The following is a 13456-nucleotide window of genomic DNA, read 5'->3' as shown; positions in this document are numbered from 1 at the left end:
CATCAAGTCTCCAAGGTCTAGAAGAGGACTCGCCTGCTGCCCAAGGCACTGAGCCCTGCTTGTCCCTGACTTCCCCACATGTGTGGTCTCCAGCTCGCGGCTGGAGATGTCCCCGCAGAGGTGATGCAGAGCTGCCCATCACAGAGTGCCCGCCATAGAGTGGGGTCCCTCCCCACCATCCCTAGGCAGTCCAACTAGAACATGAGCCTCAAGAGAGCACAAATTTGGGGTTATTCTGTTCACTGCTGTATCCCCAATAACCAGAGCACACTTGGCTCATAGTAGCTACTCAGTAAATAAGTAACTGAATAATTAACACCAAATAAAAAAAGAAAAAAAGAGTTAGAAAGATATTAATAGGGAATATAATATGCCCATCTTATATTCCTTTGTACCCCCAGGATCAATCAGTACTGCACACAGAGGGCAGTGAACAGTCGCTAAATAAATCTACAGGTGAAGTCACCACATACCTCATGAGTGGTGCTCACGAAGTCTGCAAAAGAGGACCAACATGGTCAACGTGTTTAAGAAAGGCAGACACCAACTGCTCCATGATCTGGAACAACTTCATGCCTTTGCACATGATGATCCTTCACCTGGGAGGCCCCTTTCCCTCTTTAAGACCTGTCAACCTGCATTGATTCTTCAAAGTTTAATCTGATCTGAATGCTGCCTCCCCAGAGGAGGCAGTGAGTTTCAAACTCCCACAGAACACAAAACGTTCACCGATTCAGCAAATACTTATGGAGTGCCTCTGGTATGTGCCAGGCCCTGCCACGGGTGCTGAGGAAAAGCAGTGAGCAAAGCACACAGTGCCCTCTGCCTCTATGCAGCTCATACGCTGGGCAGCAAGGCCAGACAGACAAGAAACAAAGGGACATGGAAATAAACAAAGCGAGTCAGGAGGTAATAAAAGCCACTGAAGAAAACTAAAGCAGAGTGAAGGAGCCAGGAAGTGTGGGGTGTGGGGGAGGAAGAGGTGTTGTTACTTCATAGAAGGTGGTCAGGGAAGACTTCACCGATAAGGTGCTATCTGAGTGACATCTGAAGGAAGTGGTGGCTGTATACATTCCAGAGGAAGAGCATTCTAGGCCAAGGGAAGAGCAAGGGCCAGGGCCCTGAAGCCTAACTGTGGCTGGGATATTTGAGGGAGATGCTTTATTATAATGCTCGGCAGCCTGCTCTGCATTTGTTTGTGTGTCTATCTCCCCATGAGTCTGTGAGCCTCTGGAAGCCGGGGATCACTCACTAATGAACTCGCTATCCACAAGTAACTGGCAGAGGGAAGACGGTGGGAACCTATCATGAGGAAGGCAGCTGAAGAGATGCTTCCCCAGATATATTTTGGTTTGGGAAGAGAGACTCAGAAGAAATACAGCAGCTGTTTTCATCTGAAGAACAGTCCTATGTAAAAGGAAGTACACTGAATCCCCGTTGCTTCAAATGACAGAAGTCAAATGAGTAGGAAGAAGTTAAAGAGAGGCGAACTTCAACTCCCTAGCAGAAAGGTACGTTTGTCTGTAACTGTCAGAGCTATAATCTACTGGCTGCCTCCTGCAGTACTGAGTACCCCATCACCAGAGGTATCTGAGTAAGGGCTTCTAGGTCTGAGATGCAGGTGGGACAAGATGTCCACCAAAGCCCCTTCTGGCTCTAAGGCTTGGTCACCCCACTGTTCCCACCATTTATCTGGCACTTTAGGACAAGCTGACTCAGGATGCCATTGCTTACTACAGTGAAACTGGGACCCGTGTCCTATCTGTGTGTCTGGCCCAGCAAGGGGTTAGGAAGTGTCGCATCTCTTGGTCAGCGTGGAGAAGTGAGGGGGTTTAACTATGAGGAAACCCAAGGGGGGAAGAAGGAAGGGTCTGTGGCATGAACCAAGGTAAGAGATGACAGGAAGGCCTGACCAGGGGACAGCAGGGATGGAAAAGAAGGCACCAAGTAAGTCCCAAACATACTCAACCAGCCCCCACCTAAACAACCGATGACACCTGTGTCTCAGGAGGCCACACGCCCCACCACTAAAATGTGGTTCTTTTCACACCAAGGGCAACTGAAAAAGTGCCAGAACCAACCAGATTGGACCGTGACAACCATTCTGTATGTTGTGGACAATCAGTGGGGGAGCCACATCGGTGCAGAGGTAATGATGGGCATCTGCCGTGAGCCGGAAGTAGCCGTCGACCAGCGACACAAAGGATAAGGCCTCTTCGTGGGACGAGAGCTTCAATTCCTGGTGAGAGAGAAGACATGCCCATGGTTACATCACGTGCCTACCACCTCGGGCAGCTGACTTTATGAGGAGGCACACAGCGAGAAGGTATTTAAAACACAATGCAGAACGCATGACCTCAAAACTAACTGTACCCCTTGCATTTATACAGGATTTTGACTGTTCCTCATACGTTCTTGTCTATTATCTCCAAACTATCAGATGAGGTATGGCATGTCTGTGTGGGAGGAAGGGCGGAACGGGCAACTGTGGCAGGCAGGAGACCTATGGAGACGCTACTGCCCGGGTCCGGAGGGAGGAGCAAGCTTGCATCAGGGGCACAGTGGTATAAAAGTGAAATAAAGAAAAAAAAAAGAAAGAAAGAAAAATGGAGGGAGTAGGAGCAGAGCGTGTACAATGGCACCCTGGTCTTGGCACAGAGCAATGACTGACTCGGTAGCATCGCTCGCTCCCATTTTACAGAAAAGGAAACAGAGGCACAGGGGCTTCCTCTCATACAGAGTTGGTCTAGAAAGTGAAACGCCCAGATTTTAATCCAGAAATGGTCCCAGACAATGATGAGGTTGCTAGATTAAGTCCAGAGACCTCAGAGGGTCTGGAGGAGGCAGACAGTCTTACTCAAAGTGGGAGAGCAAAGGCAAAAATGGAGAAGATGAGAGAGGGAACTTCCACAGAAGGAAGGTTTTCAAAAAAACACCTGGAGGTGAAGACAGGTGATTTTTTTGTTTGTTTGTTTTTGTTTTGGGGGGTTTTTTTTGGTCTTGGTCATATAGCCCTAAACAAAAACTGCCCATGTGAGAGAAGCCATGGGCTCAACCAGGAACATCTCCTGGAGAAGGAGGGTATGGAAAGCCATTTAGAGCTTTAACTCACAAGAACATTAAAAAGCACCGGAGCCTTCTGAGGGCAAAATGACATGTGAGACTAAGACTCTGTCCATAGCACTGGAGAAAGGACAGACTGGTGGCAAAGAAAAACAGAGACGAGAAAAACAGTCAAAGGGAAAGGGGTGGATAGAAGCCACTAGAAAGGATGGAAGTAAGTGGAGCTAATGACAGCTATCTATCTTGCCAAAGGAAGGGTCCACTGTGGACTTGTGAGCCAAGGAGGCCTGGTCACCACAGGGACAGTTATTCAGTCAGGACACTCTGGGCTAAGTGTGCCTCCTTTCATCCACTTGCAGCTCCCCAAAGAGCAAACGCAGGGTAGTCTGGCCTGGGCAGCCCTTCACCCAGTCACATAAAAAAAGTAAGACCATGTAAACACTTAAGTTCCCTAGAACAGAAGTCTAAATGGAAATGGAAGATGTCAAGAAGAGGCAGAGAGGAAAAATAAATCAAGAATTAATTTGGTAACATGCTACCATCATGCCTTCCTGAAAGACCCGTGGCCAAAGTACTGCCTGATCAAAGGGCTTGGAAATTCCATGGCCGGGAAGGGACAGGGGACTGAGATAAAGAGACAGCATCACAGTGTTAACCACAGGTTCTGGAATCCATTTCTGTGGGCTCAAATCGCAGGATCTCCACTTGCTATTACGGTTAAGCATATGTAACCATCATTTTTACAGCTCACAAAGTGTCAAATATTGGCCACTTCAAATGGTTTAATTTAAGAACTGCGTGACCCTGGGCAAGTTACCTAAGCTTTTTGTGCCTCAGTTTCCTCCTCTGTAAAATGAAGATAAGAATACACCTACCCCTAAGGCCAATGAAAATGGAAAGAGTTTACATTTGCAAAGCATTTGGAATGGGATGCACCTGGCATGTAGTAGGAGCCAGTGTTTGTCAAGAAAAATGAAGTCACGGGGAGATCACAGCGCTATTTCTCCCCACCTTCCTCCTGCTCCCTACACTGCACTGCAGCTGGGCTCTGACTGAGGTGACAGGGGCGCCACCTGGGGGGCCAAGCCGGGCTCCACCAGCCAGGACAGCATAGGGGCAGGCTCACACACACTGTACCAGCTGACTGCTGCTTCTCCTCCTTGGCTACGCATCTTCGGGGTCTGACCATGGTGAAGAGCCAGATCACGGAGGTGCCAAGCTCCTCCTTCCTGCAGTCTCTGGGGAAGAGAATGCCCTGCAGCTGGAGCTGCCACTTTCTCACTCTGTCATCCTGTACGAGTGTCTACACCTGTCCACGGCCTCCCATTTCCCCACTGGAAATAGAGCCAAAATGCCTGCCTCTAAGATTCTTGTAAGGACTAAAGAAGATCCTGCAGACAGCATATAATCCGGCCTTATCTCTGTAATATGCTGAATATCCCTCCCTCTGTTCTCCGTCTTCCCACTAACATCTATCTGGACTCTTCTACTTCTCTCTTCACTTTATTTTTCACTACAGTTTCCTGATGAAATTAACTTGTTTATTGTTAAAAGGTTAGGAGAATAAAAGAAATTTAGATCATTAATAATCCCACCGTAAAGAACAGCTGTTAATATTTGATTTTTCTAAGAGAGTGTATATGTATATGCATACCTTTTAAAAATGTTCTAAACAAAATTGGTACTGTTCAATAGAGAGTTTTATATTCTGCTTTTTTCCATATATTAAGCATTCTTCCAGATTATTAAAAAAATTTAGCAAATTGTTTATATAATATTCTATTACTCGGATATTCTACCATTCTCCTATTATTGTATACTTAGGTAATTTTCAGTATTTTTACACTGTAAATTCCACTGGGACAAACATACTCATTCACAGGCCACTGGCTTCATCTCTCATTGTTTCTGGAAAACAGCCCTAAGTTCCCAAATGGAGGGATACATAAATATTTTCAAGGCTTTTAGTACGTGCTGCCAAACTGCTTTCTAAAAGGTATAAAAAGGCAAGTTACTCTAGATGAACAGGGTGGTCATCTGTTCTAAACCAGATCACCAGATTCGTTCCCACCACTGAGTGTTATCCCTTTGACAAAGTCTTTGCCAAATCCGGGGCAAAACACGGTCATTCCCCGGTGCTGACTACCTTCAGTCTGTGAGTGCCCCGCCTCGGCCGCCCACCCTCTCCACGTGCCGTCTGCCATGACTTCTCCAACACAAACATGTTTATTCTGGCAGCGTTGCTACGTCCCCTGCCAAAACTTGCGGGCCTGTCTAGATTATGTCCTTAAGTGAGACCAAAAAAGAGGAAGTGAGATTCAACACCCCTTCCTCTGTCCGAGAGTCACTTGGGTGTGCCCGACACCACAACGAGGACAGCCACTGTGGCCACAGCCACCAGCCTGACCAGTCTGCCGAAGTGCAAAGCGGGGCTTCCCACCGACCTCATCCCAGAGGAAACACTCAACTTGGCAGAGAGACCGAAGGAGACCTTGGGGGAAAAAGCTAACACTCACCAATCTCCCTTTCCTTCAAATCCACTCCCTTTTGTGAATTAAGTATTTATGCTGAAACATCTTTGGGAGGGCAGCAAACCCTGAAGTAGAGACACATTGGCAAGACCAAAGAGAGGCACTGAAACATCCCAGTGTGACTCAAAAACCAGCACTGATAATGTTAGCGTCAGCAAGAGGGATTTCTGGCTTAAGGAGGAAAGACAGTCTTCAAATTTTCTCTTTGGGACAGGAACTCTGCAAAGCAAGTGCCGCATCACTGTCCTCCACGAAGTCTCCCTCTCGTCACCGGATCCAGACAGAATTGCTTCCAGAGCAAACTCACCATTTTTTTGTTGTCCTGCTTATTGATGCTGACCACAGACTCCTTTATTACAATGTGGGTGATTTCAGGGAAGTAAGAAAAATTGTTCCACTCTTCCCGGATTTTGTTTTTCTCCTCATCCTTTTTGTGTTTATTTTCCAGTTTTTTCCGTTTCAGTTTGTTTTTTTCCTTTTCAACAGGAACAACCTGATAAGATGCATAAGGGTGCCAGAGTTAAGTTGGCTTTCTCATTTTCTATTGGTGAAAAAGGTAAATGCTTCTGGAAAACTAAAGCAGGGCCTACATTCGAGAAGAAGACAGCCAGCCTGCCTGGATTTACAGAGGAATTGGGGGAGGGGGTACATGTGGGCTTAGGATCGCAGTTTGGGGGCCATCAGGGAATCCTGGGATTTCATACCTAGGAGGGACCTTACCAAGCACAGCAACTAAATGCTTCACATAATCTATAATGTACAAGTAAACTCAGAGAGGGAGATAACTGCCCACTAGACAGGCACCTACCCTCAGGTCCTCTCACTTCCAGACTGATATATGTTTCAACCCAGGCAGAGAACATGCCTTCCCAAATGTGGCTGGACAGAACACGAGCTTTCTCTTTCTAGAACCTACCACTGATTAGCTTGACTTCCTAACGACATTCAAGTTGAAACTTTTTTTTTTTTCCCAATGTTAAGTACTGGTAACTTTAATAAAGGTCAAGTATCCATTAAGTTTCAAAAAAACAAATTAATCAAGAGTGTATTATGTACAGGGCAGTGTTCTCAGTGTGGCTATAGGGCTGTGAGCAAAGAAATATAGAGCCGTGCCATTGCTAGAGATGCTAACACAGAGTATTATCTGCCAGGCACTGATTTGACTGTTTTATATATACTAACTTTTAAAATCTTCAATGAACCCTCTTTTTTTTTTTTCCAGGAGGAAATTGGAAGGGGAGACGAACCATGAGAGACTATGGACTCTGAGAAACAAACTGAGGGTTCTAGAGGGGAGGGGGGTGGGGGGATGGGTTAGCCTGGTGATGGGTATTAAGGAGGGCACATACTGAATGGAGCACTGGGTGTTACATGCAAACAATGAATCATAGAACACTACACCAAAATAAATAAACAGATAGACAGATAGATACGAAAATCAAGTTGAAACTTTCAAAAGGAAATAAGAATCCCATGCTTGAAGAATCTGTTAGTTATTAACTAGTTGGGTCATCAGTCTGAGCCTCCATTTCCCTGCCCATAAAACAGAGCTTATATTTCACAAGGTTCTTTGAGGATTAGATAAGTTCTCATTAACAGTGTACCGATTCTATAGAAAAAAAGCACTCAGTAAGTGTTAGGCATTGTTTCCTTAGCATGAATAAAAGAGGAGAAAATAAATCTCACCATTACTTTAATATTATTGATAACCTTAATGATGATGACAGCAGCTATAATAATTTTTGAACATTTATTATATGCTGGGCTCTCTGCTGCCATTTTCTCGCAACAACTCCACAAGGCAGATACAGTAAGTATTTCCATTTTACAGATGAATAATATGCAGCTGATACAGGGAAAGTAACCCCCAAAGCTAGAGAACTATAAATAGTGGAGCCAGGATCTGAACCAGGTCCAGTTAGGTTTAAAACCCATGCTTTGAAACCACTCTGCTCCATTGCCTCATCCAACAAATACTTCAAAAAAGTGGCTTTAAATTGCAAAATCAATTACCCTATTTCATGGAGCCAGAAGCCTAAGTTCAATTCTTGGCACAATTGCTTGTTAGTTAGTTATGACCTTGGCCAAGTTTCTTAACTTCTCTGTGCCTCTTTGCATTCATCAATAAAATAGGGATAATGGTAGTACTCCCCTCAGGGCTTTTTTTCTTTTCTTTTTTTTTTTTAGGAATGAATAATACATGTAAAATGCTTAGAAAAGTACCTAGTACATGGTAGGTGCTCAGTAAATGTCTGTTATTATTATTATATTATTACATATTATATAGGCTATTGTTCTATTTCCCTATTTCCCTACAGAAGGAAATACTTATTTAGATCTACTGCTGCATGAACACAATAAAAGATAAATGATACATGGTCTCTAACCTGAATACACTCAGTGGGTAGGGGTGATGGACATGCAAACAGGTAATCCCAACAGGATAAACAGAACAGGTCTGTTCTGATGCATGATGGTCTGTTCTGATCAGCCAGCTACGACCACTTACATTTGGTTTCTGTCTCCACTGGATTCCAAGATTTCCAGTTACCATCACTTCATAGTAGAGAATGTTTCCACTATCATTCGGATGAAACCAATTCATCTCATTTTCTGATGAAATCAGTAACATGGAAGTCTCAAATATTTCAGCGCCATAATGTTTTGTCAAAGTTTCCAAGGTGGCCAGGTATTTCACCTTTAGGTCATGAGTAGATACACTGCTGTCACAAATAGTCTTATTGTTAAATTCCTTCAGGAAATCCTTGAAAACATTATTTATCCGCATCCTGGTGAGAAGGTTCCTCTGTCTGATGGACTTATTCAATGTTTCTGGAATATATCGCTTGTAGCTAAAACAAAATAGAAAAATATGTCTCTCTTTCATGTCCAGGTCGGCAGAGAATAGTACAGAAAGAAACCCAAGTCTATAAATCTCCCTTCCATGTGTTGCCCCATGGGAAAGGAAGACCTACTCCCAGTGGGGTCTTAGATGGAGTAAGAACTAGGAGATGATAATCACAAGGAGATGGAGGTGAATAGGAACAGAAAGAGAGGGAAAACACATGTTCCACAGGTTTTACTGAAATGAGAATTCCTGCAAGTATCATCTAATTTTCTGGGTCACAAAGGCAGGCAGCAAAATTGACTTATCTGTGTGTTTGCTCACTGGTGTCACTGTTCCTGTGCATGCTGGTACTCACATACACTGTTATTAAGATTCAGCATCAGTTAGAAAGTGGTTTGAAAGGTGTCAAGAGTGATTACAGATGCTTTGTATATTCTACTTTTAGGTCTGTTTTCTAATTTCTCTATAAAGATCCCATGTTGCTTTTGCAAGAAATGGGAAAAAACACAAAATCTAATTAAATACAAAAGACTTTGTGTCTGCCACATCAAAGTGTCCCAGATGTAGTAAATGGATTGACAAGGAAGCTGAAAGATCAGTTACTTATGCTGGTGCTAATGGGAGAGTATCTATGACTAACGGTCTCAACAAACTGATACACTGCTAGAAGGAGCCAGTTTTAAGAAGAGTATGAACACCCATGAAGGAAAGAACAAACGGGGGACCAGACAAGTGGGGAGACCGGTCTGCCTATCACTGCCAGAACTGAGACGGCATCTGGCACTGGGTAATCCTTGCTGCAAAACGAATGGCTTGAAAACTGTAAAGTTTGGAATTTAGCCCCCACAAATACTGTAACATTTTAGGGTAATGTAACAGAGAGGAAGGTCAGAGAAGAGGTGTCATTTTTCACGTTAGTCTCATGACAAAGGAAAGAGGAGGTGCCCAGAGCAAAAGCCACAGAAAAACGAGAAAGCAGCAGCAGAGCAGGTACCCAGTCCTGCATCACCGAGGAGTAGCCCACAGACTCTGCTCCAGGGCAAGATACAGGGAGGAACCTTCTGAGAAGGTGCATGCCACCTACCACAAACAATACAGCTTTAAATCACTTGCTCTTCACAATGAGACATTCATAAGAACTCCTTGGTAAATACACAGATATTTTATAGATGGGTAAAAATTACAAAGATTGAATATTCCTTCACAAAGACTTGATCATGAATGACATTTTTAAGTAAATACAATTTTCTTGAGGTAACATCCTTTGCATGAAATTCACAGCTCTCTGGTGAACTCTAGTTCAGGCTATGGATGGCAGTAGCTGCCTGTAGAACAATACTGAGAAGGATTTTAAGACAAGTCTTGCACAAAAGGAAAAAGTGTAGTGATAGAAGGCAATGTCCACCATGGGCAGAGGCGCAAGGGGTGGGCACGTAGGCCACCCATCTGATTGGCATCCCTAGCCCAGAACTTTCACCCAAGTACAAATTTCTGAGGTCATCAGCCAACATTCATTATATTATCATTATAACTGTGCTACCTTTTATAAATGTTCTAAAGATTTGGGCTCTGCACAGAGCAAGGGTCAGCCAAAAACTGGCAGTGGTTACACTGAGACATGTGAGGACGTATCAAAATAGCACCATCCCCACGATCAATTCTTTAGCCAGCAGGAAGATTTACCTGATGTCCTTGGGCAGTTCTGGCAACTGCATCTTCTTCATCATGGCGTAGTGGGAGATGGCCAGGACAGCCATTCCCAGACATTCGTTCTCGATATCGTGCCCATCCTGCTCAGTCTTGGGGTCTCGAATGGGAGCCAGGCATTTGACCAAATCATATTGTCCCTTTGGAGCAGAGGTGAGAAGAAATGAACCACCACTTAAGTTTCAAGAGTCCACCCCTGTCTCTAATCTTGAGAGGAAGGTTCCCCCACACAAGGAGGTGCCACCCAGAAAAGCAGTACAGCAATGAGACTAACAAGATTTATAGTTTTCTCCGGCACCAAAGCTCTTTCTCAACAGTTGGGTATGAAGAGGCTCAGGAAATGTTCTCCCCAGGTTAATTCGTTTATTTAACAAATATTTATTGAGTAGTGTGTTAGCTGCTGATGAATAGCATAAACATGTGAAGCCCCTTCTCAGGGCTTATCTAGAAGTGATGGCAACCAGCAGCGCGTACTGGGCTCGGACAGCACCTGGGCAAGGGAGGGTGACAGCTGGCTGGGGTTGGCTCGCTGATCCCACAAACATATGCGGAGATATTCTAGCCTGGGAATTGGGTGTATGACTGACAGGGCACCACACCGTGCTCTGAGGTAGATTTAGAGAAAGGCGAAGGAATCCACATTCTACAGTGCATCATTAGCACACAGAAGTTTATCAACATCTGTTGTTTTAAGTTTCTAGTAGTGAAATGTGTCACCAAAATATGCCCCCCTCCCTATTGGAGGTGCACAGCATCCCAAGAGCCAGTGAGGGCTTCAAAAACAAAAAAGAAAACTAAAACTCAGTACCTGCCAACCTAGATGTCTTGTACAGAGAAATGACGGTGATGTCAATGAGAGCTCCCCTTCCCTGAACCCTACCCTCAGGGCTTGGCACTGTGCTAGCTTCCTTTTACTTACTGTTTCACTTAATCTCCACCACAGCCCTACAAGGTGCATGCTAACATCATCACCTCTACCTAACGGAAGAGGAATCTAAGGCACCCAAGGGTTAAATCACTTCACTCACTCATTCGGTAATTACTGATTACTGAGAACCAATTATGGGACAGATGTCATTCTAGGTGCCACGGAGATACATAGCAGTAAGCCAGACTGCATTCCTGACCTCAGGGAGATTCCATGCTGAGAAGAAAGAATAAACAAACAGAAACAGAGAACATCAAGTAGCTATAAGAGACAAAGTCAAGTGGAAAGACAGAGTGCTGTGGGAGCCAGGGACCCAGGAAGTGGTGGGGGAGAGTCGAACCTAGATGTGACTCCAGGGCTCTGGTTCTTCAACACTGTGCTACAGCCACACTCCATCCTTACTAACACCAAGTGCACGGAATTCTTTGGCCTTTCTCTAGCTGGAACAGAGATAGACGTGAAGTTCTGGGGGCGGTGTTTCTACATAAGTGAGACACTCGCTTTCCCTGAAGGGACTTCAGTTTAGTGGTTTCTGGATGGAGGCTTCTCACTGCTGCAGATCCTCTTCTTTCCAAGATAGGACTGCTTGTTTCTCTCAGGGAAGAAAGGACACTATTCGCTTCCATAAACTCCTAAGGACCAGCAACAATCATCTCTGCTAGCAACGTGTGAAGAGCAGGACAAAATCTGAAACTATTTTGCTTGGCTGTGGTTTTCTGTAAACACCACTGTATAACTACCTCAACTAACTCATTCCTGAACCTCTCAAAGGTCAGGAGGTCATTGCATTCTAATGCAATACTTCCCTTTGAAAATATGAAACTGGGAGGTTGGACAAAAGATGCTCCATCTGAAAATGGCCAGTTTGTTTAATTTTTTCCACACACTATCTGCCCAGGCTGTACATTTCTGTTGTCTCTAAGGCCAATCCTCAGGTATGTATGGAATGGGCATCAAATGCAGCCAGAAACTAAAGCTGTACAATGGAATATAACTGGGACATAAAAATCACATGTGAAAGTATAGCTTAACGAAATAATACAACACACACATAAATACACGTGGAGGTTGCCCACGACAACCTGTTACTGTAACGGTGATAGCATAATAGGGAAAACTTAAGAAAAACCAAAAATGTCCACAAAGAGGAGAGGAGTTAAATAAATGAGGGCTTTCCCTCTGGATTACAGCCTCATACTCACTTCCTACCTGAAATCTCCACAGGCATCTCCAAAAGAGAATGCCTAATTCCCACCCCTTCTCCAACCTGCTGTTCTCTGCCTTCCCAATGCAGGGAAGGACTCCATTATCTATCAAACATTGCCCAAAATCATCTTTGATACTTCAGATTCTCTCCCTTTCCACGGCCAACCCATTAGCAAGTCCTATCAATTCTATCTCCAGAATTAATTGTAGATCCACCCATTCTCCAACTCTCCTGCCACTTCACTAGGCCAAACCAGCATCTTCTCTCACCGGGACCAAAGCACATGACCTGCTCCTCATCAGCCTTCCCAGTCCCACTCCTTATCACCCTCCTCTCCTCCAGCCACACTGACTCTCCTCTCAGCTCCTGCCTGCCTCAGAGCCTTCCCACATTCTGTTCCCTCCCCATCAGACATTTTCAACCAGGGAGATTTTGCCCTGCAGGGTCTATCTGGCAGCATCTGGAGACATTTTTGATTGTCACAATTGGGGGGATGGCATCTAATGAGTGGAGGCGAGGGGTGTGGGTAAATATCCTACAATGCATAGGGCAGTCCCTCAGAGCAAAAAAATGTCAACAGTGCTGCTGCTGGAAAACTGTGCACTACAGAGCAGAAATACTTTCCCTACTCCTTCCTCAGAACTGCAGACTCCTTGTTCTTCCAGATTCAGTATAAGTGTCACCTCCTTAGAGACCTCCTCTGATATTTAGATCTTCCCAATCCAACCCTCTCCCCACATTCCCTATCACAAAAGCCTTTTCCTTCATGGCACGTCTCACAATTCTTATGTATTTCCTATGTATCATTTTATTTGCTTATTTGTTTCCTGTCTGTCCAACTTGATTTTGTATCTGATGCTGGCAGAGACCCTGTCTTGTTCACCACAGTACCCGTAGCACCGCAGCAGAGTACAGAGACGCTCAGGAGTAAATATTTGTTGAATGAGTGAATTATTATGAAGTCGTTAAAACAAAGAGCTATATTTTTAATTGGCATCTGAAATATCATCAATAGGATAGATAAAAAGGCAGTTTATAAAATGATCCGATATTTTCTAAAAACTACACAGTACACAATATATACCTGCATGGCAAAATCAGGAAGCATAGCACCAAAAATGTTGGTTATCTCAGGGTAATATAATTTAGGTGACTCTAACTTCTCTTCTGGC

The 13456-nt window shown here is 44.4% G+C and overlaps 1 protein-coding gene and 2 long non-coding RNA genes across 4 annotated transcripts in view; 1 reads left to right on the top strand and 2 right to left on the bottom strand.

The window, feature by feature from the left end:
* The window catches only part of LOC144381919 (uncharacterized), a 436617-nt gene that overhangs the window by 50635 nt on the left and 372526 nt on the right, over positions 1-13456 (bottom strand). The window lies entirely within an intron of this gene.
* JAK1 (Janus kinase 1) overlaps positions 1-13456 on the bottom strand; it is a 125169-nt gene that overhangs the window by 22942 nt on the left and 88771 nt on the right. For both annotated transcript variants that reach the window (XM_036109957.2, XM_036109961.2), the window contains exons 6-9: positions 10126-10289; positions 8104-8446; positions 5902-6087; positions 2082-2239 (exon numbers count right to left, since the gene is read on the bottom strand). In XM_036109957.2, coding sequence (XP_035965850.1) covers positions 2082-2239; positions 5902-6087; positions 8104-8446; positions 10126-10289 — 851 coding nt within the window. The remainder of the gene's footprint in view (positions 1-2081; positions 2240-5901; positions 6088-8103; positions 8447-10125; positions 10290-13456) is intronic.
* LOC144381921 (uncharacterized) lies at positions 1099-6883 on the top strand. Its single transcript, XR_013448148.1, has 4 exons — positions 1099-1511; positions 2055-2326; positions 5809-6150; positions 6817-6883. It is a non-coding gene; the product is annotated as an uncharacterized LOC144381921 (long non-coding RNA).

The sequence above is a fragment of the Halichoerus grypus genome, chromosome 5 (assembly GCF_964656455.1).
Source record: "Halichoerus grypus chromosome 5, mHalGry1.hap1.1, whole genome shotgun sequence".
In the NCBI taxonomy this organism is placed as follows: Eukaryota; Metazoa; Chordata; class Mammalia; order Carnivora; family Phocidae; genus Halichoerus; species Halichoerus grypus.
Note: the sequence above shows the minus strand (reverse complement) of the source record. Positions and strands in the feature narration are given on the sequence as shown.